This window comes from Cajanus cajan, chromosome 11 (genome assembly GCF_000230855.2).
Source record: "Cajanus cajan strain Asha chromosome 11, NIPB_CcT2T_4, whole genome shotgun sequence".
NCBI classification, from domain to species: Eukaryota; Viridiplantae; Streptophyta; class Magnoliopsida; order Fabales; family Fabaceae; genus Cajanus; species Cajanus cajan.
The window spans coordinates 38,392,336-38,417,777 of record NC_138527.1 but is presented as its reverse complement, the minus strand read 5'-3'; the positions used below and the strand labels follow the sequence as shown (position 1 = coordinate 38,417,777).

General features: G+C 31.4%; 2 protein-coding genes across 2 annotated transcripts; one reads left to right on the top strand and one right to left on the bottom strand.

Annotated features, from left to right (window-relative positions):
- Positions 1-391: 391 nt before the first annotated feature.
- Positions 392-9,648, bottom strand: LOC109799849 (nucleolar protein). The gene is made up of 26 exons (XM_083066459.1): positions 9,388-9,648; positions 9,142-9,303; positions 8,859-9,024; positions 8,653-8,769; positions 8,430-8,560; positions 8,175-8,325; positions 7,591-7,658; positions 6,918-7,016; positions 6,704-6,819; positions 5,312-5,486; positions 5,107-5,217; positions 4,935-5,013; positions 4,658-4,801; positions 4,455-4,568; positions 4,129-4,250; positions 3,962-4,044; positions 3,752-3,876; positions 3,542-3,662; positions 3,326-3,463; positions 2,721-2,817; positions 2,312-2,437; positions 1,794-1,886; positions 1,587-1,692; positions 1,158-1,304; positions 974-1,059; positions 392-861 (listed from the first exon to the last, which is right to left on the bottom strand). Exons 1-26 carry the CDS (start codon positions 9,544-9,546, stop codon positions 718-720), a joined length of 3,180 nt encoding a protein of 1,059 aa, XP_082922585.1. The 5' UTR covers positions 9,547-9,648; the 3' UTR covers positions 392-717.
- Positions 9,649-19,630: 9,982 nt separating this feature from the next.
- LOC109801476 (GATA transcription factor 19) lies at positions 19,631-21,276 on the top strand. Its single transcript, XM_020362555.3, has 2 exons — positions 19,631-20,446; positions 20,593-21,276. Exons 1-2 carry the CDS (start codon positions 20,042-20,044, stop codon positions 20,869-20,871), a joined length of 684 nt encoding a protein of 227 aa, XP_020218144.1. The 5' UTR covers positions 19,631-20,041; the 3' UTR covers positions 20,872-21,276.
- The last annotated feature ends 4,166 nt before the right edge of the window (positions 21,277-25,442 follow it).

Sequence of the window (25,442 nt, the reverse complement as noted above, 5' to 3'; positions counted from 1 at the left end):
CATATATTTAAACATTTAATTAATTAGTAACAGCTTCTGCACTTAATTCTTATAAATCTAAAATTAAAAATTCTATTAAAAAAAAGGGCTAATGAACAACTCATTTTCACTTCCAAGTTGCAACTCGCAAAGAACCAACTGGACTAATAATTTTTAAGCTTGTTATTAAATTAACCTAACTCCTGCCTTTTTGTTTTTCAGTGACACTAAGACAGCAGATTTTTATAATACGAAATATCACAATCAGAAACGAAATTAGGTTAACATTTAACATTGCAACCAAAGAAAATTGGCCAACACTAAACGTATACGAATGAAATAAACCAACAATAATCGGAAGCTCTTTCTTCATCCTTATTATGCCATAGTAATATTATGCCATAAAGCAAAGTAAACCAATAAGACAGTCGATTGAAATATATCATGTATAATATTATGCCATATTATCAGCTTCTTTACCAATAAGAATCGGAAGCTCTTTTTTCATCCTTGTTGAGCTGCCCAGATGTGGCGGTGGAAGAGAAAAATGTATAAGGAAGAATATACATAAATCAATCTACAGTAACTCTCTTTTTTCCCTCAACAAGTGGTACACTCGTGCTCTACTACATTGGACTGATTCCTCCATGCCAATTAAAGTTAATTTTCTAATTGATAAAATTAGAAAGTTACAGGGGCAAAATTCTCTCAATATACATATTGATAAGAGGACCAAAACTATATTAATTCATGAGCCTTGGCCCTTGGGGGCTTGAGAAAGTATATACTCCTCACAAACCCTTTCCCAAGTTCCCCCACCGCTTTTAACACCTTGGAAGGGTTGTATTCTTCCTCCTCAACTACTTCCTCGAGCTTCCGCTTCTTTAAAGAAGGAAAAAACGGTTATCAGCAGATCCATTTTTTGATATTTGCAAATTAAGAATTCCTAATATACTTTGCAAAAAGTAGACTAATATAAGTCTAAGTTTTATACCTTGGAAGAAGGTAGTTCCCCCCATGTAAGGCCAATAACATCACCTCCCAGATAATCATGCCATACTTGGAATGTGGTTGAGAACTCTTGCTGCACGAGATAAAAGATAGTATCTAATTAGCAAAGAGGATATTGTGCAAAGGGAAACACAATTATGTACAACGTCAAATCATTTTCGCTGTACTTGCCTTTAAATGTCTGATAAAGCACTTTGATGGATCAAAATCTACCAGCAACTTAGTTTTAAGTTCCTCTGGCCTGCCCTTCAAATCTTTAGGCAACAAAAAGGGTTGGAAACACTTGCTGGCTTGTCCTTCTGCAACACGTGTTCCTGCAAACATTGTAAATGAGAATGTTATTTGATTGAGCATAACTTGTGAAAGGGAAACAAATACAGTAAAACATGTAAGATCAAGCTTCAAATCTTAGTCTAATGAAGTTTGAACCAATGTCATCCTGCATTAAATGTATGTTTCATAAAAAACCCAGTTATGACTATGATATAATGTATCCACCTTGCTACAATTATAACTACCAACTTATTATATACCCCCTTAGCCTTGAATCATTTAAGGACTGTTTAATTAAGTAAACTACCAGCTAATAGTTATACCATGATCAACTTCTGATGTGAAGAGAAGCCTTTGGGGATACAGGAGTTTTTCCTTGTGGAGAATAATGACTGCATCGTAATTGTTTAAAGGAGTTCTAAAAAGACACTGCAGCAAGAATAGAAAAATTCATTATGTACCTCAAAAGATATATCTTCTAAAACTAAAAGTTCAAATTAGTGATTAACTGAAACATGCGTTCCACTCACCTCCCATCTATATGGACCAATCTCTTCCTGAAATGTGAGTTTTGTCAGCAAATTGGCACTGCTTCGGGCATATGCAACTAACCTTTTAAGTTCCTGGAAAATTATTAAGATTGGTGAATAATATCAAGGCAACCAATATGTCATTATTATAAATTAGCACACACTCGAAACATATGCAACAGAATCATTGGAGTAAAAAGTGTTAAAATGCAGACATGAAGGTTAAAACATAAGCAAATCAAAATACTTATGTATGGAAAACTTAACAGTATAGTTAACGGTAGGAATTTCATATATATTTTCAGCACACTCAACTTTTACTCAACCCCAAATACTGAGGATATACTTGCAGGAAGTTTATTTTTACATAACCCAGTCTATATTATTATATATTATACATTCCTTGAATTACATGACAACAAAATGGGGGAGTGAGGAATGCAATGAAGAAACATCAGGGCCTCAGGCCTTATGTATCCAACAAAACTCAATTATTACCGATTTAAAGAGCAACTAACCATTCCACTAGGGGATAATCCAGTCCAAGCCTCGGATTCTTTGTCATAAACTGTAGCTAAGAACATCACTGGTCCTACACTTTGTCCATTCTCTCCTTCACCTTTTCTTCTTAGTAAAAAGTTGTCCTGAAAATCCATTCAAAGTATATTTTCAAAGGCCAACATTATTAAGTTTTAGACAAAACTTAGGTGCAGTTGATGTTGTTAACTTGTTATTCAATCAGAGTTGAAGTTTTACTTTGATAATATGCGTAACTAAACATTAATGAAACCTATATTAAATGCAAAAACATAATATCTAGATAAAAGTCCAAATCTAATTGAAGAACAATACCAATCATATCTAAAGAACTATAACTAAGTTTTGTCCTTAAGTTTTTACCTAATCATACACTCAGACACAACTTACATTTATTTCTTTCTCATCACTTTGGCTCAAGTCATTATTTATGTCAACAACCAGTGGAGAGAACGTCCAGTCATAGTGTGAGAGTAGCCGCAGGAACCTGTCAATGAAATCAATAAACATTAGACGGTACTATAATATGTTTAAAAAAAACATCTGAATAGGCCCAAGTCCTTTGCAGCAATCTGATATTTGAATGCTGAGTGTAAAGAGAATTTGATAGAAACCCAAGGATAATACGAGAGAAGGGGTGGAAAGGGGCTTAGTGTTCATGACTAAGGGAGAGAAAATGTAACTGCTAAGGCAGTGGAAATGTGAGAGAATGATGTATATGATCGATTTGTGGATTGATGAGAGGGCATGATAAGATATCTTCTTAGCCAGCAAGCTAGTCTTTTTTAAAAAAGAAAAGGATGATAAAAGGAGAAAATCATTAAACAGAGAGAAAATAGTCCTTAACAGTTTATTGTAAAAGAGATAAATGCAATACTTTGACAGTATGTGACGCAATGTTGAAGCAATAACTGCTTAAGTAGCCATTTTATCTTGTCAAAAAGAAAAAATTACAATTGCTTGATTAGATGAGTAACAATGATTAGGAAACTCACCTTAAAAACCCAGTGATCCGTGAGCAGGGAACATCAAATGGCAAAGGATTAAGAAAAAGATGAGCAACCAATAGCTCAACAGCCTCCTCTGCCAAGCAAGCTGAAAATAGATGTGAAGCAGCCCATCGTTTTGCAAGTCTAGACATATAAGAGGTCTAAATGAGTTACAGATTACAAATGGAATGTAGCTTGACATAGAAATCTTCAAATCTTTACCTAACTACTGGTCCAAATATTGGATAACGACTTTGTAATCCATTGATCATGTTAGCATGCTGACTATGGATAAAAAGTTTCTTGTCAATAGATGGAACCCGCTTAGCTTGATCATTCCCACCTACATGTTAAATTGGTTTGATAAGTGAAATTGAGAAGCAGCATTTCCATTTAAATCATCATTATCATATACGAAGTGGAAGTACATACTTTCCTTTTGGAGCAAATTAAGGCCCTTCTCATGCAAAATTTTTAGACGAAATGCATATCCAGACATTAAGACATCCACATTATCCTCGGTGGCAGCACATGTCATTCCCCACGTCTTTTGAAGACTGACATAATAAAATTATCATTTTGTAATAGATATTGGAGAAAAAAAATAACATCTAGAAACAAATGAAGGATCTACACCCCTACCTCACTGCAATTTGAATAAGGAAACTAGATTTTGTTTTCTCAATTGCAATTTCATCCATTGGCCAGTTCCCGGAACCTTCTAGCTGTAAAGAGCAAAAAGATTATCTCTTTATAAATTGTCTATAAAAACATCAGGATTCTGAACATCACTGTGCATAAAGCTATACCTGAATCATAACTTCCAGTGGTTGAATGCAGGATGGAACTACCTTATTCATTCTGAGAGACTCAACTTTTTCATTAGCTAGAAGATGAGGCTCAGGAGGGAAGACTGATGTAAACCTGAAAGCTGTAAATAACAATAAGCACAGAACATTGATTGAGCTCAAGCCTAAATGAGATTCATCATGTATAACTTAAACAACCTTATACTTGATTTTTTCTTCTTTGCAATTTTTTATTTAAATTTCTAATTAGCAACAGAAACACACCACCAGCAAGCATTGACCCATGACTTCAAAAAATAAAATATTTGTTCAAGAGCGTAAAATACCAGAGTCTAAAGGCTGTACACTGGACACCTTCAAAGGGAGATCTTCAATAAGACGCAAACGCTTCGATAAAACATCAAATGACCCAAGCAAACTTCCAGAGTATGATATAGGATCTGTAGGTTAATCATTTCAAAAGCACAATATAAGTAATTAAGTATAGAACATATGAGACCAAAAAGGGGGAATTCACAAAGATCTTTACCTCCAGCACCATGAAGCAAAGAGAAATCAAGTTGATCCACGACAACTACAATATTTTCCTTGGATAGAGAAAGATGCCGACTAAGTACATGCTCAGCTATTCTTTTTAAAACAAGATGCCTTGCCCATTGCTCACTTTCCCACACTAGGAATTTTTTTTAGGGAAAAAATCATCACCACGTTAGCAGTCACCAAGATACTTTATCTCAGCCAACAAGACAAGAAAGTTATGATAGGTATACTAGATCAAAGTTGAATTGTAACAATAGATGCCTCACCTGTGCTTTCTGCAATTCTACCATCTTTAAATCTTCTAAGCTCTGCTTTTTCTCCCCAAAACTTCCGGAATTCAAGAGCCTGCTTCAAATAATGGGTGAGGGCCATATAACATGCACAACAACCTAAACTTGAAAACAAAATGAAAAAGTGCGTATGAACAGAAGAATATACCTCTTCTTTACTTTCAGCATTTGGGCCAATATCAACCATCCTAAATGCTTTCTCCAAAGTACTCACTGAAATTCCTATGAACAGTGGCTCTTTATCAAGTACCGACAACCCCTGAAGTTGTAAACTCAATTAGAAACAGAAAAGAAGACCCAAAGCATGAAATACATTTTAAATGAGATACTGAAATTCATGCTTGAGATCATACATCGTGCACACTCCACTGGCATTGTGTATTTCTCCATGTAACTTGAATGGAATTTGCTCTATCATTCAACCCTTTAGATAAAATACTATGTACTTTATCCTCATATGATCTCCAGCACTCATCATCCAAACAAAATCCTGATGAAAATACCTCCTTCTTTCCCTTCAAATTTATTCTGTAAGAGCACAACATGTAATAAATAAACTTACAGCTTTTATAACAAGAAGCAAGCCCTCGTGAAAACTATTCAAGGACAGAATAACACTTCATAGAATGAAGTATCTGGATAGACAAGTATATATCATCCAGAAGAAAAGTAAAGGCAGAAGCAAAAAAGTTAACGAGTCTCCCACATGCTATCGGGTAGCACAGATAAACACATGGATCATAATACATGCCCCAAGGCTGATTATTTACATCATTATAATTATTATGCTTTCAAATCAATATCCATCGTATTATCTACATTCACCAATATTAGCACTTTCAAAAGCTTTTATGTATAGATATCCCTCCATGTCAACTGCAGAAATTAAGAGGCTGCAAAACCTTGTAAATATAAGACCATCATATTTGGATTAAATTACCAGCATATCTCACCACAACCTTTTTATATTTTCTTCTTAAAACTCTGCGTAAGTAACTATTGTTCCAATTTAAAACCCACTTATAACTCTCAATCCAAATCCATAGCCTATCCAACTGTATCTTGTTGATCCTTTCGGTAACACTACACTTAGATCCCCTTGATTAAATTTTACTTTGTCTACCAGAAACTTGAAGGAGTGCCAAACTGCTAAAGTACACAATTACAAACAAATTTTTTTTCTATTAGAAAGCATAAAAAGACGATATTTAAATAGAACATGATGCAAATGATAATCACCCATCAAAATGATATAAAACAAGGGAAATGATACCCAATGATCAATCCACAACATAGACCAAAACTTGGGAAATTAGCCTATTCTCTAAAAGAAGACCTGTAAGCACCAACTGATGTAAATATATAGGCTGGAAGAACATCACTCAGCTTTTATAAATTTATAAGTCATGTATATAATAATACCTTATTTTGTTATTTACATGCTTTTGAAGAGCTACACAAAATCTAACTATGATGACTAAAATTGACTTCATTTTTTTCATCTATACATTTCACTTATTTCCAAGTTCCAAGTTCTGCTTGCAGCTTGTTCTAACTACTTACACTGGTGAGATTATAACTAATGAATGTAATTTACATATATGTATATGATAATATAAACAACAGTGTAAAACACACTGAAAATTTCAAGTCATAATCAGGAAGAGAGCATTCCTGTAACACTATTCAAGAGGCAAAGCTCTCAAACACTGTCAATGACAAACAAATATTAAATGAAACATTACCTCATACAATAGTCATATTTAACAGCATAGTCAATCTTGGTCATAAAAACTTCCTCAAATCCACCATCTCTACACTTTTCCATGCACCTAAGAGTCAAAGCAGCCTCACCTCGAAGCTGAATATAGAAGAGCCAAAAATAAATATATAATCAAAATGAGTACTGCAATATTTATAATATTAAAAAAAACAAGTTGGTGTGCTGGCCATGAGTACCCGAGTAAAACCAATCCTAGACATTCGAAAAGCCAAATTGCATCCTCCAGATGGATGACATATGACAACTGGAAATGACTCTTTAAGTTGCATCTTTTGCTGCAAATGGGAATAGTGAACACAACATATTGCATGAGAAAAAACAATCCCAGCAAACAATGTAATGAACATAGCATGTTGGGCAAGAAACATTGCATATGTGACAACAACGAAGGACTGACAATAAAAGGAGACTTATCCCAAAAAGTAAAAAAGAGAGAGAACTAGTAAAGCAAGTTTTTGATAAATGGGGCGTTAAATTTTCCGTCGTTCAGGACTAACACTAGTGTCCAAGCAATTGGAAATATAATGAAGCTAATAGTTATTGAAGGGTCAAAAGTTTTATACTGCATTGTCAGAATATGATTTATTTAAAAGTTTGCATCAATCTAGTGTGGATTAAGTTCAGCTTATTTTGAAAAGAAAAAAAAAAGTAATAGCCTTTCTTTTTTCAGTTTTTTCAAAGTGCTTTCAGAAAATGAGAAATTATTTTTCAAATTTAGCTTTATAAAACAACCAAAAAATCTACAAAACAAAAGAACAAAGAATAAATGAAACAAGAATGCTTATGATAAATATAATAGAATGACAAAAGTAAAAAATAATTAAGCAAAAACTGAGTAAGGATCAGGACCTCTTTTGTAATGTTGATCTGGCCTTCCTTTGGAAAGTAGAGTCCTCGGCTCCACGACTCTGAGGTGGCTGCAAAACCAATAGCATTAATAATTAATAAATACCTAACTATCGTGGGAATACATATCAATTCCCATTTCCAGTCTAAGCTAATTTTTAAGTCAGTTGCAAATTGCCTACAAATTCACTAAGAAACTAAAAATCGCAGCAAAGATTATTTCTTCTTATTTTGTAATTCCTTTGTATAGAAAAAAAAAGGTATTGGTTTCAATTACACAACTTGTAAACCAAATATATTATGGAATAAAAACAATGAAAGTGCTTATTTTCTGCAACATTTTTTAAAAATAAAAATAATTTTAGACTCTTGTAAGAGAGCTAAAGAATGTTTTCAATAACATTTTGTTATATAAAAAAAAAAAAGTGGACGTGTATCACACCCACAATATAAGACTTAATGTTGTGCAGGTATATATGCATTGGAAACCATAATTCATAGTAGACTAATCTTAGTACACTAACATGACCTTGACCAGGAAAGTTGCACAAATAAACTGAACTGCAAAGGAGAGTCTATACACATACCAATGAAGTTCAAGGTGATACGAATTATTTCAGTTGCCTTCATTGAATTGCTGATATGTTGCTTAGAAGCAAGATAAGCTAGTACGACAGAAATCAAAAACCCATTCAGGCAATCGTGAACGTATATCGAACTTCTTTGCCGAGCCCAAACCTAAATCAATGTAGACAAGCATTGGATTCAGTTTTCCACTGTAAAAATTTATTCGTTGAATCTTATGCATAAACACCCCCAAAAAAAAAATTCAAATATCAAACCTTAAGCAGGATTAAAGCCTCTCTTATTTCCTTCCATCCAATAAAATATTTGTTGATGAATTCCAAATCCTCTATAAACATGTCTTCCAGAATACTAGAATTGTACTTCGGCGTAGCCTGAAGAGCAGTCCCTTCAAGATATCAACCACCAATCATCAATACTCAATCAAAAGAAGAATCAACCATCTCAGAGAAACAGAATACAGGTGTTGTAAAAACAGACCATTACTCAAATTATGAATGTTGTTGCGCTTCATGTTCAACTTCGCTGTGTTAAATATAGCCTTAGCCGACGGAATAATCCTTACGAAAAAACCAGGAGCTTCAACAAGCTTTTCAGCTGCAATTATTTTCTTGTCAGTATCACCAATATTGTTTCAGAGTAAAATGCAATAGATTTTAATTGCGAAGCTAACACCGAGTGTAAACCTGGATGAACAATGAGCAAGGGTTTTCTGGCTTCATTCTGCAGAGTGGACCATTCAACCATACCAATAGATTTAGACTTCTCCAAATACTTTTTCATCAAGCACAGATAGAGACACCTCTTGGCATGGTATCTGTAATTTAAATAATCCTTCTCATGGAAGCATTCCTAACAAAACAGGAAAACAAGTAAAAACAGTTGCACACACCTCACTTGATAAATTAAATTACCCATTAATAAACTAATAGTAAATAATAATGGTTATTGGTTATGCTTCTTTTTCACCTTCGGTAACCTGATAATAAGATCGACATTGACTTCAGGCTTCGCAAGACTCTGTATGGAGTAACTTCCACCAATCTTAACAAACGCTGGCTTCTTAAACTTGAATTCGACCTTATCGGCGCCAATGTCCGTGACGAAACGCGATGCTAAATCCGCAGTTACCTGGAATTTCACTCGCATTAATAAGGAACGTTGCTGAATGCAACGAAAATCAAAGAAGAGTGAAAAGAGGGATAGAAGAATGACCTTGAAGTCGTTGGGGATTTTGTCGATGGATGTCTTAATGGCGGAGACGGTGTCATCGACGTGCTTGCAGAAGTGAGGAGAGTAGTCTACGTGGACCTCTTTCAATAGCTCCGTGACCTTTAACTCCGTTGAGTCCATGGCAATGGCGTCGCCCTCCATCGCAGTGAGTGTGTGTGGTGGAGACGCGGCAGAATGAATAACGGCTTGTTTGGGTTTAGGGTTTATGGCAATGGCAGAACGATGGCGGTTGACGTGTTAAATATTCGGCAAAGTTTTCAACGACTAATTGGATTAGTTTTGAAGCGGAAAAAATAAGAATTAATTTAGTTTATCTTTATAGTCATCGTAATTTATGGATAAAAAAAATAGTAGTCATAATTTATAATTAGTATTTTAGCAAATATTTATTATACATAATTAAAATCTGTAATAAATATCAAGTTTAAATATATAAATTATATTTAAAATTTATATAAATAAATTTAAGTATATAAATTATATTTTATATTTATGATAAATAATTAATATTGTAATATAAAATTATTTATATTTTACTTATAATTTATTTTAAAATATTAAAATTTAATTAATAACTAATTATAATAAATAAATAAAAACACATCATATAAGGAGTTAAAAGAATTTCAAATAAAAATTTTTAAAAATATTCTTTCGCAAAAAATGAGAGATTTATGTTTGATATATAAGAGTTAATAATTATTATAATTTAAACATAATTTAGATCAAATATTTATATATATATATATATATATATATATATTATCATAATACTAATACGAGGTATTTATAACGAAAAATACATTATGAACATATATAAAATAGATATTTCCTTTCGATATATTATCTTCCGTACTTAAGCCAAGCAAGCCCAATAGTTAAGCCAACAAAACTCATCGATAAACTCATTTGAAAAAAATTATATTTTATATTAATATTTATATAATATTTTTAAAGCTTTATAATTTAAAAGTTAATTTTTTTATTCTTAAATATCCTTTTAAAAGGTATATATTTAAAAATATATATAAATATAAATATTTTTTTTAAGATCCATGACTATAAAAAAATTATCAAAATATATTATTATTAATTTGAAAAAATCTTACTTTAAGACTTATTTTAAACTTAATAATTTTGGATGAGTCTTAGTCCAAAGTTAGAATTTGAATTTTGATTAACTTAATTATCGAACACAAATAACTATTATTTATATCAACTAATATTAGTATTTATATCAAATATATTATTTGTACTTTTAGGTCGCCTTCTTTTGGACTAACACTTCTAAGCTAACTTTCTAAGGATGACTTCCTTTAGACTGACCACTTTGAAGTCAAACATTAAGTTGATCATCTTAGATCAATCACTTATAGACCACGAAGTGTCTTTATAACATGAGCCTTATAGTGGGTAACTAGGATGAAAGTTGTCAAAACTAAGACGCACATTTCATGTTTTGTAAGGAAGGCAGAGCATGTTGTTGTAAATCACTCTCGCAAACAGAGACACGAAGGAAGTGTGTGTTTGTTTCTACGTTTCATCAAATTGAACGTCAATCTATCCCCCTTTTACTTCTATGTTTCTATCTTGAAAAGTGAAAAAACTCTGTTGAACGATGTTGAAACGATAAAACAAACACATCCGAAAATTTTAAAAGTCAAATGCTCTTAAACTTAACAGCATGTTTTTGTTTTTCTAATTAGCTAAACATACTTATTTTTGAATATTCAAAGAGTAAGTCATTCCTATTATCAGAATAATTATTAATCTATTCACAATTTATATTGGATTTTCTCTAATTTTATTTAATAAGAGAGATTTAAATTTATCTTCTATATCTATTTTATAAATTTTGTTATAAACACAAAAATATATAATAAAAATATATTATAATAATAAAATATAAATAAATTAATAACTTAAATAAACTTAAATATGTTTTTAGTTCCTCAAATTCAAAATTAATGTTTTAGTTATGTAATTTGAAAAATATTTATTTTAATTTTAATTTTTAAATTTTGTTAGAAAAATATATTAAATATTATCGCATAAAATCTACATCCTGTCTCTATTAGTGAAAAATTAAATATTAAATGGGCATAGTTATGTCAATCTATCACTTTTATATATATTATTGATGGCATGAGAGATTAAAAAAAAAATTAACATTTATAAAACACGATAACTTTAAATTTAAGTGACAAAAAAAAATTCCTCAAAATTTAAAAATATATTTAAACAATTTAAATATATACTTACCACATGATTGAATTGAACTTTAGAATGACACAAAAAGCTAGTTATATTTAAAAAAATATTTTGCAAACTACGAATATTTTACCGATTCAAATAACAACTTAAATTTCTAAAAATAACTTCACCCGTCATAATTTTGTTTATTTATGTATCTCTTTCATCCAATATATATACCTTACAAACTGTCTTTTTTTTTAATAATGAAAAAAAAAATTATTTCTCTTGTTTATTTATTTATTTTGCAGCTGAATTCAACTTTTTCTCTTAATTCGAATAGTGAGGAAAATTACCCTGCAGCTTCAAGTGACTTCAACAACCAAGCTAAGCTACGATAACACTATCAAGAGACTTCTAACATTCAACTTCAAGTATATTATTGGATCCAAGGCCCATACTCGTTTATCATCTCCTATCATTTTTGTTTTTTAACAGGCAAAAAAGTATTTTCCAGAAGAAGAAAAAAAACACTTCAAAAGAGTACTATAGAACATTACCCTTGACCAGCCTTATTCAAGCCTACAAATTTTAAACAATAATTTTGGTTGTTTCAATCAAACTTTTTATACTTATTATGAAAACTACATCAAGTCGTTCGATTTTATTTTATTTTTTTTTGCTAAAATTTAATTTAATTTCCAAAATGATAACGATGTAACACTTGCTTTTCTAAAGTAATTTTTTTCTTTCCGTATTAAGCAAATATATTGCGCAATTTTAATTTAATAAATCAATGATATAAATACAAAACAACTATCCGTGTCTTAAAAGAATAAGAAATCAAAATATTAGTACTCATTAAAGAATATAATTATTTTTATTATCTTTTGTCTTATAATAATAGTTAATATTTTAACATCTAAAATATACATATTAAATATTTATTGTATATAACTAAATTTTATAATAAATTATATATACAAATAAGTATTATGTTCGAATATATAAAAAAGAAAAAACATAATATGGAAAAAAATTAGTTGAGAGATGAAACTCTAATTAAATTATAATTAAATCTGGCTAGCTAAATTTTTAAACAAAGATTAATTATTGATAAAATTGATAAATATTTTATATTAATAAAATAATTATTCAAAATAAATGAAAACTGGAAAGAAAAAAAAATCCAGCTTCGACTCACCCTTTCTCATGCATCCAATCATCATGTCATTACTCTAATTTTAGGTGTTTATTGTCTGCCTCATTCTATTAAATTAATCCAATTCAAATTTATTTTTAACCATTTTTTTTGTACATAAATTTTTATATTAGAGAGCCTCGATTTCATGCAAGACCATAGTCAACAACCAACTGCGCTTTGAGGATTTTCAGTGAAATTACAAACTATTTACTCATCCCAAATTCCCAATGCAAGTCCACAAGAAAGGATACAAAGCACCATGAAAATTGGATTCAATCTCAAGCTCTAGTTAATAGGAACGGAAAAAAATTCTGTGATCTATTTTTTAACCAATTTGAATTTTGGAAAGTAAAATTGTTATGTTTTTTTACTATCTCGACCTATAATCGAGATGTATTATCTAAAATATTATTTGATTAAACCTTTACGCACTTTATGCGTGGTAGGTAAGTGAACTATCCCAACTTGTATTTGGTATGTGTTATCCGAAGAATTTTTGTAGAAAATTGTTTTTTTGTAATTGATTATAACAGGATCAATTTCTCACAAAATCCCGTGGTTTTTGGAGCCAGAAATATATAATAGTTAGATATAAAGTATCAATCTTAAAGTAAAGACAAAATATATCTTCAAATACTCTAACTTTGGATAAGAGGCAAGGTTATTTTTAATGTATTATTCATACAAAAATATTTTGACGTCTATCGTAGGATCTAGTAAAACTTATCATTGTCACACAAATCAAGAACCTTCACTCTTCTTCTAAGTTGTGTGAAGATTCTCTATCCACTTTCTGTCTTCATCAAAATATTTGTGTGCTTCATAATCTTATCCAATAAAATTATATCATTTATATTTTATTTTTAATTTATTTTTCCTAATTTTGACACCAAGTTCCACGTTAATAGCATCCAATCGACACTTATTTTCATTTTAATCATCTTTTGTGTTCCCTTGTTGATTCAAACAATATATATTAATGATTATATTATTCTTTACCCGTGTTGATTTATTAGTGAAACTTCGAGGGTGTTTTGAAAATTCAATAAAAAAGCAAAATCAATGACTATATAAATATGCAATCTTGAGAGAAAAGAAGTCAAAGACATTTAATTAGAGAAATAATTTGATTGTGAAAATTTCTATTAAATAAATAAATGAAAAATAAATTTGACACATGACAAAATTTAAGGGTCTGTTTATTCCAATAATATATCATCGTTTGTATAATACATTTATTATAATTATTTGTCTAAAAATTATTATATTTATTATTAATTAATAATAAACGTATCATGATTGTTACTAATTAAACAATATAAAAAATAATATATGTATTATTTTGTCTGTCACATCTAATTCACTAAAAAAAAGTAATAGTTGTGAAAGTTTATTTGTCTTCTTGAATAAAATCTTCCTTACTTATTTGTTATCCGATTATTTATTATTTGTTACTCTTTTCATTGGGAATTAGATAATTAAAATTAAAAAAAATTGGTAAATTGGTAGTGCAGATTTTGTCACAAATTTTTTAGATTAATATTATTTATATCAATTTTCTATTACATTTTGTATAAATATTCTGCATCCCTCCACATAACTTTCAAAGATTTTGACTTTGTTTTTATTTCTTTAAATAAATAGAGTAAGAAAATTAAAAATGAATAGTCACAATTTTTTTAGACGAATTATCTATATCACTTTTCTATTACATTTTTATGTAAATATTCTGCTTCTCTCCACATAACTTTCAAAATATTGTCTTTGTTTTTATTTCTTTAAATAAACAGAGAAAGAAAATTGAAAAATTAATAGTAACAGTTTTTTTAGATGAATATTATATATATCACTTTTTTTATTACATTTTATATAAATATTCTGCTTCCCACCACATAACTTTGATTTTATTTTTATTTCTTTAAATAAATAGAGAAAGAAAATTGAAAAATTAATAGTCATTAAAAAAATATGATAATTCAATTCTATTGTATGCATCAACTTATTTTTTTTCTTATTTGCATTTGAAATTAATTAATTACTGAACTATTAAATTTTTTTGAATTCAATTTAATCATCATATACAAAATTAACTTGAAAAGACGTGTAATTTCAGGACAACTTGATCATCACGCATAAATTAACTTAAAAGATGTGTAAGTCAAAAATAACAGTCATTACACACAAAATTGTTTCAAAAAAATGTGTAAGTTAAAAATAACTCGACCATATCATGCACAAAGTCGACTTAAAAAGTTATGCAAGTTAGAGACAACCTGACCATTACGCGTAAAGTTGACATGGAATCCTAGCCAAAACTAGACCTATACTTCGCCTTTCAAAACTTGAAAACTTTTTGTTATGTGTCTACCTTAGTGGACTATCCCGACCTACAATCGAAACATGTTATCTATAATGTTATTTGACTTAACTTTTACGTATTTCATGTTATAGGCCGGTAGGCAAGTGAACTATCCTGACCTTTAACCGGGATATGTTATTTAATATATTATTTGACTTAACCTTTATGTATTTTATGTTATAAGTTGGTGGACACAAGTGGATTATTTCGACATAACTCATATGTGTTATCTTATATATTATTGGATTTAGCGTCAATCACTTCATGCTATAGACTGACAGGCAAGTGAGCTATTTTGACCTATAACTAAAATGTGTTATCTGAAGAGTTTTGCTAGAAAATTATTTTTTATAACTGACTTAATTTATGCACTTAGAATAACTCATCATTTTATCGACTAAGAATTTATATTGTACCAAATCTAGTAGTTAATGACAATAATTGAGTATCAAAATACATTGTTTAATAATAAGACGAAATTTTAACAAAATCTCGTGATTTTAAATGCCAAAAAAATATAATAATTAAGTATAAAGTTTTTATACTGAGATAAAAAGAAGAAAAATACAATTTTAAATATTTTTACTTTGAATAAGGAGATAGGTTATCTTTAATGCATCTTTTCAGACCGAAACAATTTTAAAAACAGACCGTAGGTCAAATTAATGATTTTATTAAAATTTTAAACAAAATAAAATTGCTATACTGTAATATTACGAAACACAACACCTATACAGTTCTACTTCTCTTTCCGTTCGAAGGGCGGGTCACACGCTCTGCGCGAGCGTAGGCTACAGAATCTCGCGCATTATTTATTAGTATTTGTGAACGAATATTATTTAAGATTACAATTTAATTAATATAAGAAATTATTAATAACATTATTTAAATATATTTAATAAATTATACTAATTATAATTTGAAAGAAGAAAAATTCATAATAAATAAAAATTAAGAAACTATTTTAAATATTTATTATTTATAATAGATGATCAACTTAAAGTATAAAATAGATGATAAATAGTAAGTAAATCCGCACGCAGCATTACGAAATGGTGAAACCGAAAACGAGAGTGTGCGTTACGGGGTTTGTGTCAGTATTGGTCACCGCCTCAGAACTCAGAAGCGCAGTTTTGCACGGTCTTACATGTAATGGTTTGGTTAATTAATCATCATATTACGTGGCTCGTTGGATTTGGTGGGTCTCACCAATTGAAAATTTATACGACAATTGCCAAAGCAGCATCTAACGCCTAATCCGACAAAATTCCTAAAATCAATCAATTCCATAATAATATCATCCACCAAGATGCCACGTGGGTGTCGTCGAACAACTTCCTCGCATTGCATGCAATGCATGCAAATGTGTTCAACAATGCCTATTGCCTGGAGCCACACTTTCATAGTATTTTATTAGTGCATAAAACAAGTATTAACAGAATTATCACTAAAATAAACTTTGGGAACGAATAAAATTACATTCCTCAAAAGCAACAAGATACAACTGGAATGTCTGTCTTTCTCTCACCTGGGGGTTTGGGATATTTTTATTTTTCTATTCTTTTTGTGTTTAAATTTGTTCCATGGAGACCTTTTGGCTTGGTGGATTGGGATCGGATTGGTCCAGTGATTTTGTTGTTGACGGGATCTTCTTTGGCAGAGATTGGTAAGGTTTCAAAGTAGCAACAACATTGAAGAATAGGAATAAGAGAGGGAGGAAAAGAAGGAACAAAATCTAAAGTGGGAGGCAAAGAACCAACATATAGAAAAAGGGTACCGTATTGTAGGAGAAACCTCGCTACCTAAGAAAGTTAACTTCTTGTCAGTATCATAACATCTGAGACCACACTCTGTAACATCTAATTGTCTCCTCTATGGAGGTCTAACCTTTTGGTCAACTGGTCAAAGGTGGTCTTAAACCCCTGTGTTTATAGTATGCACCTTAAAAGAACATTTCTTTATCTTTCCATTTTTAAATTTCTTATTATATTGCCATTTGTCGTTCATGTTTGGAAGTAATTATGTAAAGAGTTAATCAAACAAGTTTGCTTATTTTTAAATTAATCATCAAGTACGTACTTTATGGCAAGTGGCTGTATATATATATTGATCCATTAATTAATATTGATCCCTTGCTTGCTATTCACATTTTCATATTTGAAACGGTGTTACGAGTTTAGGGTTTATGTGTCAATTTTTTGAAAAAACCCTCAATCAATTAGATTTTTTTTTGTAATCACATTTAAACTAATGTATGCTGTTTGCTAATTTGCAAATGCATTAATTAATTTCTTTTATTCATAAAAAATTATATAGATGAAGATTGAATTTAAGTTCTCTTACTTTTATTTTAATCTTTCTCTCTAACCATTATATATATTGATTTTAGTGATCAACAAATGTATTAATTTAATTATATAAAGCTCGGATATTATGAAGCCTATAGATAAAAAACAAAATATAATATATTTTTTTATAAAATATCTTTTGTCATAAATGCAAATATTAGATTCTCGACATTTTTTTATTTTAAAATTTCTTAAATGACTTTTTTTTAGCTTGCCACCGATGTTCTCAAAACATTAGACTAAATATTAATCGCTATATCGCAACTGTCGCTTGCTTGAAATCTTAAATGAATTTGATATGCATTTATAATTTTTACTCAATGTCTCTTTGTTTACATATTCTCATTTTATAATTTCATCTAACTTTGTACAAATTAAAACAGCAAACTTTTAATTCATTATTTGAGTAGGACTAGATACAATTAAAACTGAATTTCAGCCTCTTTTATTTCTGGCCAATTTGTTGGTAAGATAGTGAAGCCTTGAGGGTATCCAAATGAATAGAAATTAATTCTAAATAGTGTCTCAGTTTAAGTAACACTTTCTCAAAATGAGATTTTGAAAAATAAATTAATACTGAGCTAAATTATTTGCATTTTGCAACAGTACCGACATGTATCAAAGGTTGAAGTGGGACACTAACGATGGCAACATAGCGTTGGATCCTATATATGTTGTGTGAACTTTTTCGGGAGCTTTTTTTTTTCTTCTCAGATTGCCGTTAGAATTTTGAGTTGTGTACGTAAACTTGGAATCATGGTTTTGAAGCCCTTTTGCAGATGATCACGAGATTAAAGTGAATATTGAATGTCGCTTGTGTTGTTGCTGGTCTTCGGAGTAGCCTATTCCAATCATTTCAAATTTGGACAATGTTATGTTATTTTATTTCCCCTTTCACATGATTTGAAACTTGGATTGGAGAGTTGATACTCCCCCAGGCCTGGCGAATATATTCTATGGACAGATCTGAGTTCTAAATTTATTTTTTCTAATCCTAGTTTTTGCTCGTAGTTTACGATACAAAGCAAAGATATATAGAGCATCTTTTGGAAAGCGGTGGTGGTCATCAATCTCTAGACGATCTGATTCTCACTCTCAGTGAATGTTTTTGAATCTTTTCATCCATGTTCCAGAGGACTTTGTTTGGGCTTGGCTATCATGAATCATGATGTGGGGCACCTCTCTGTTTTTCTTTTTAAAACAACTCTTAGTTTTGGATTTTCTTTTATTTTTTTTTTCTTGCCCTTTTCTTTTCTTTTCTTTTTGCAATGCCTTCTTTGACCCGAACTAACACAAGGTTGCTTGCTCTGATGATTCAAAATCTGAGGGATCTTCTACAACTTGTACTGTTCTCGCATAAGCAACTGCTCTTAAAAAGCAATGTTGTGATGAGGTTGGGATTCGGGGCATGAGGTACTATGATGACAAGCTTGGCTTTTGTTTCGGATTCACGTGATTCGCACGGTACGGTAGGAAAAACTGGTTGTTGTGGTTATTGTTGGTGCAGATTTGATGGATTGGACTCCCTATAACAACTAACGGAGTGGGGGTCTTTGGAGCTAGGAGTGGTCATTGTTCTGTTGAAAATGTATCATCCCATGGACACATACCCCACCTTCATTAACGTGGTGCGTGACACCCACACTCACAAATACTATTCAATATGACATAAAAATAAAAATTAAAAGACATAGTATAGTATATGATGAATGAAAAAGAGAATATAGAATTGAATGTTTGATTAGGAGAGCGTTGGGAATTGAATCAATTGATAGTGGATTTGCAAATCCAAGGATGCAGGTATAGTGTAATATTGGGATTAGAGCGTGGTGGAAGAGGGAAGGGAGAGGAGCGTGAGAATAAGGCAGTGGCAGAGGCAGAGGCAGAGATACGGATATTGGGTTTGAGACACTAAAACCTCGTGATCGGAAAAGGCAGATCCATGGAAGACTGTTCCCGCTGGTCACGTGGGTTCTTTTGACTACCCATTACCCAATGACCAAAACAAAACCTCTCCACCCTCTCTTTTCTTTTCTCACTGCTTACCTGCTACTGGCTACTGGCTACTCGCTACTGGCTACTCGCTAGTGCTATAAAATGAAACTACGCAAGCCCAAATCTTGCATAAAGTCACCCACGGTGCCATACATAGAAACTAGAAACTCAACACACCCATTGCCATTGCCATTGCCATTGCCACTGGGTCCCTCTCATTCTTTCTTTAATATTTATTATTACTAGTTACAAGTCTCATATCATATACTTTAACCTAAAGCCCCCTCACTCTCACTCACACACTCTCTCTCTCTATATATATATATCCTATCCCTCCATTTGCAATTAACGACAAGGTGGACTGCAGGTGCTGACTGGTATTTCGACATCTTATAAGCTCACGACAACACCCTCTTCTCATTTCTCCGTACCACTCAGCTCTTTGTTCCAAGTCTAACGTTGTATTATTGCAATCCCCACTCCTTTAAATCTCCCCTGACCTCACTCGGAGGATCAATATTATTATCTATCAATAACATGCATCGGTGCTGCAGTAGTGGCTCCCAGGGGCACGTCATGGGACTGGGACCCTGCACATGTGGGATGTTCCACACCCAAACAAGTTCCTTCTCCATGCTCTTCTCCATGCCCAACCACGAATCCCAAATCTACGACTACTCCTCCTCCCCCTCCGTCGACTGCACCCTCTCCCTCGGAACCCCTTCCACCCGTTTCTCCCAGGACCAAGAAAAACCAACCAAACGCCGCTCCGTCTCCAACTTCTGCTGGGACATACTACAACAATCCAAACACAACAACCCCCAATCCCAAACCAAATCCCCACGTCCCACGAATACCACCGACTCTCTCCTCGCTCGCCGCTGCGCCAATTGCGACACCACTTCCACGCCTCTTTGGAGAAATGGACCCCGAGGCCCCAAGGTAATTAATTACCTAAAAACTATATTACTATTTTTTCATTTTTATTTTACCTGCCTGTAACAAGCTTTGAAACTAGTTATTAAATAACTATATTAATCATGAGACTCAACGAGGTACTAATTATTTTTGTGTGAATTGGATTGCAGTCGCTGTGCAATGCGTGCGGGATAAGATTCAAGAAGGAGGAGAGAAGAGCGAGCGCGGCGGCGGCATCCGGCGGCGTGATGGAGTCGGCGCAGGCGTACAATAACTCGTGGTACGCGCAGCAGCAGAGTCAGAAGATGCAGTGCTTCTCGCCGGGGATGGGGAGCGAGTTCCGTTTCGTGGAGGACGCCGATCGAGACGCCGAGAACGGCATTCCGTTTCTCTCTTGGAGACTCAACGTGACGGACAGAACCAGCCTCGTTCACGACTTCACCAGATGAACGTTGAAAAAGAAAAACAAAAAAAAAAAAGAATTAAAATAAAGCATATATAAGAATAATGACAGAAGAGAAGATTACAAAAGGAGGTAGTAACGTGTAGTTACCATGAACCGGTCAAGAGGCAGTTATACGTCAACGTTTTACGATGATGTTTTTGATTGCGATGGTTACGGTCGGTCTCGTCGAGATTATGTTTCTTTTTTTTACTTTTTAGCTTTTCCGTTTTGTTTGCTTCTTCCTTCTCTCCCTCTTGGTGTGAGAATGGATAATTCTATATTCTTAGCCTGTTTTTCGATCCTTTGGACTTACTATTTCTTTAACTTTCTCTTTCAGTTACATATAACCTACTTTTTTGTTGCTTCACTTTCCCTGTTGGCTTATATATATAGTTCTTGTTGACCATCACATATATGTATGGACCGTTTGAATCATTTGATTACAATTTACAAAGATATTTATAACTTAGTAAGCATTTTGCAGGTGTTATGTGTTACACGTGACCATGATTACCTCTTAGAGCAAACTGTTTGTTTATGCTTAAGCAGAGTCTGAAACTTTTGGGTGGTTGTTTTCATTTTTCTGATTTCTACAGCACAGACATTCATACCCGAACCAACATAAATAGATACAGGTGCATTTACTTCGTTCTGGTGGTCCAATGAGTCAACGTTGGATCACGGTTCTCTCTGAACTGGACACTGCACTTCAGAACAGGAAAACTTATTTCTTTTAATGATAAATCCTATTTTTTACACTTCACCACAATTAATTTAATACAAAATAGGAATGTTTATATTTTTAAAAAGAATTTAATTCGAATGTAACCGGTTTTTTTTAATTTTTAAATATTGATTAATTGATCCATTCTTTTATAAAATATATTAGTTCCATGTTGAATCAATTTCAGTACAATTATCTATTATGTACTTAAATATCGATATGTGTTTGGGAGAATCAAAATTAATCAACGTTTTATAAAAATAGATCTAATTTTATAAAATGAATTGGTGTGGAACTTTTTAAAAATGAATCAAGTTTTTCTTCTTTTTTTTTTTTAGTATGGATGAATTTGAATCGATTTGAATTTTTATCACACCATTAATAAGAAATAATATAAAATTTGTAATTATTTAATAGAATATAATTAGTTTAAAAAAAAAGAGAAATTGATATTTTAAAAATATATTTTATATAATTAGATTTTTATGTAAAATATATTATTAAATATTTATTTTTTATTAATTAATTAATTATTTATTTAGATAATAATAGTTTAAGGCAAATTTTGTCCATACATTTTGGGTTAAAATTTCACACAAATTCACCCTTAAGAGATTAAAATTAGTATTATATGAATTCCATCACAAATTCACTTTAATCATCTCTATCAAACACACATTTTTTTAAAAATTATTTGATAATTTATCTATTTTTTTTTCATTCCTCACTAAATTACCTCTCTCAACCACACAATTACTGTTACAAAATTAAAATTTCTATCATGAGGATGAGGCTATAATTAGAAAAAGATTTAAATATGTTTTTAGTCCCTCAAATTTAAGATAAATTTAATTTTGGTCCCTCAAATTTAAAATTGTTATTTTTAGTCCTTATAATTTTTAAAAATCTTGTTTTAGTCTCTTAAATTACCAGGAACATATTTGAAAGTGACTAATTAAGACAGTTATGTAATATCAATCGAATTTAATGTAATATTTTCACTAATAAGAACATTAATAAGTAAATTTTATGTAATAGTTAATGTTTGATAAATTTATTAACAAAAATTGAATATAAAGACTAAAATAATTTTTTTTCAAATTATAAAGACTAAAAATAATAATTTTAAATTTAAAAAAAAAACATATTTATCCTAAATTTGAAAGACTAAAAACATATTTAAATCTTAAAAAAATTACAATTTCTTAGTTAAAAAACATTATTACTGTACTCTCCATACTTCTTTTGAAATATTTCAATAAAGTTTTTTCATCCAAAATTTATTTATTTATTAAGACACGTTTATGAAGGACTTTATATTAAATGTTGTACTACTATTTTTCTTTGATTTTTTAATGATGATTATATAAAGGTTTTTCTTAAAATCATGTCAAGATAATGTATTAAAATTATTGGTGCAATATATTAATATATTTTGTTATATATTCAATTGTATCTCTTTTGCATAGCAGTGTGCCAGTGCATACAGTGACATAATATCTTTATCTTCTTGGAATACCGCATTGAATCTAATCGTCCAGTGAAAGTTTATGCTGCAGTAGCTTTCTAGCTGGAATTGAGCTTTTCATCATAAAACCTAACATGATTGACGGTACATCTTTTTATACTCATATAGTAATAATTAAAATCACCAATGTTAACCGAATTCACAAATCCAACCTTAAACCTTAATTTATTATATTTTATAAGAAAAAAACAATATTAAGAAAATAGAGTATAAAGGATATTCCAATCTATGTACAAAATTTAAGATAACGACCGAATACATATCAATAGTTCATTTAATTAATTTATATATACTAGTTATCTATCGTTTAGACCTGCTGTCAACCATTTTCATGACTTATATTTGATAGCATCTATAATCTCCCTAATATTTACTAAATCATTGTTAAAGACAATGTTATTTCTATGTAATCAAATACTCCATACTATAACTACCCAAATAGTTACTACATACTTTCATTTCTTTTTTACACCCACAAAATCACACATATCCAATAAAAGATCCTCTAAATACTTTGGCATACATGAAGAAAAGCTCAACCAATACCAAATCGAATACCATATACTGTTAAAAATAGAAAATGCAAGAATAAGTGATTCACCTCTTCGTCTTCATAATTACATAGGACACAAGATTCATTTAAGAACAACATATCACACTTCACAAGCTCCTTATGTACCTGCAAGGCTTGTAATAACAATTGCCAAGAGAACAAACTAACCTTTTTGGGAACCAGTGTCTTCCACATACGGCGCAATGCCAACACCACACCGTTATCAACAACATAGCCTGCAAAAAATAATCATGCAAAAAATCATATGCAGATTTCACCGTATATGCCCTTGATGTATCACAGTTCCACACTAACATATCTGGCATGTATAATCCCAGTTGTACATCACCAATGAACCCTATCAATTCACAAATCATTGTCTCCTCCCGTTGAAAAATTATTTGTCTTCGCCATTGGAAATCCCACATCCAAACACCTTCAACAAATCGACCATTTTCACTAATTTTGGACTCTTTATTTGCAGCCACAAAAAATAGTCTAGGAAAAACCTCTCTAAGAGCAACACCTCCAACCCACTTGTCCACCCAAAACCTCATTGTGGTACCATCACCAATAACACGGTTAAACTAACATCCACCCAAAAATTAGTCTGTTGACACACCCACGTTACATCCTTCTACCAATCCGATGCTTTTTGATCCACACTATCATGTCTCATCATCGATGAAAATTCACCATATCGTGCTTTGAGAACTTGTACCCATAAAGAATTTGGAAATTTCAAATCGTGCCACACCCACTTTCCTAATAAGCTCATATTGAACCAAGCCACGTTCTTTATCCCAAGGCCACCTTCTTTTATAGGTTTACAAACTTGGTCCCATTTTACCCAACAAATTTTAGAGGACTCCTTGACCCTAATCCACAAAAAACGTCTTTGAATCTTCATCACCTCTTTAATAATAGGCGGAGGCATTTTCAAAAAAGACAAATAACGTAAAGGGAGACTGTTTAGGACAACATTAAAAAGATTCACCCTCCCCCCAATAGAAACATATTTGTGTTTCCAAGAACCGAACTTTTTTTTTTTTTTTTGAAACAGCAAATGTTAATTGTTAATTGTTAGTTGTTAGTGGGGGGATTCGAACCCACACCCTCCTTATCACTCCAACCCTATGTCCCTCCCCCCAAGCCACTTGGACCACCCTTATCACTCCAAGAACCGAACTTATTACGCAAAACCTCTAACAAGCGCTCCCAAACCATCTTACGCCTAGGCTTATCACCAACATACAACCTCAAATAACGAAAAGGCAAAGTCCTCTCTTTACAATTTAAAAGAGCAGCCGTTGTCAATAAAAAATATTGGTCCACCTTTACTCTAATCAAACAACTCTTATGAAAATTAACCTTCAAACTTGAAATTAATTCAAAACAACGTAACACTGCCTTTAATGTCCATAAATTCCTCTTTGTTACTTCTCCTATCAACAACGTGCCATCTATAAATTGAAGCAAAGAAATTTCAAGTCCATCGTCCGCTTAATTCCCTTGAAAAGGCCTTTTGACACCGCATTACGCATCAAATAACCTCCTAAACCTTCCTTCAGCTGCTATTAAAAACAAAAAAAGTGATAAGGGATCATCTTATTTAAAGCCTCTCCCAATCAAACCTCTTAAATCCTAAACCCTAAATTTGTCTATCATATTTTTTTATTAAGTGGTGTTTTTTTTTACACCTTTTATTAAGTCACTTTATACTTTTATCTTAATGAAATTATGTACTTTCTCATCGTGGGCTGAATTTTC

Coding starts and splice junctions, on each gene's coding strand:
- LOC109799849 (XM_083066459.1), bottom strand. CDS start 9,546: ATGGAGGGCGACGCCATTGCCATGGACTCAACGGAGTTAAAGGTCACG. Junction 8,770..8,858: donor CTTGCTCATTGTTCATCCAG/GTTTACACTCGG, acceptor AAATAATTGCAG/CTGAAAAGCTTGTTGAAGCT. Junction 4,251..4,454: donor TGTACAGCCTTTAGACTCTG/GTATTTTACGCT, acceptor TGTTATTTACAG/CTTTCAGGTTTACATCAGTC.
- LOC109801476 (XM_020362555.3), top strand. CDS start 20,042: ATGCATCGGTGCTGCAGTAGTGGCTCCCAGGGGCACGTCATGGGACTG. Junction 20,447..20,592: donor ATGGACCCCGAGGCCCCAAG/GTAATTAATTAC, acceptor ATTGGATTGCAG/TCGCTGTGCAATGCGTGCGG.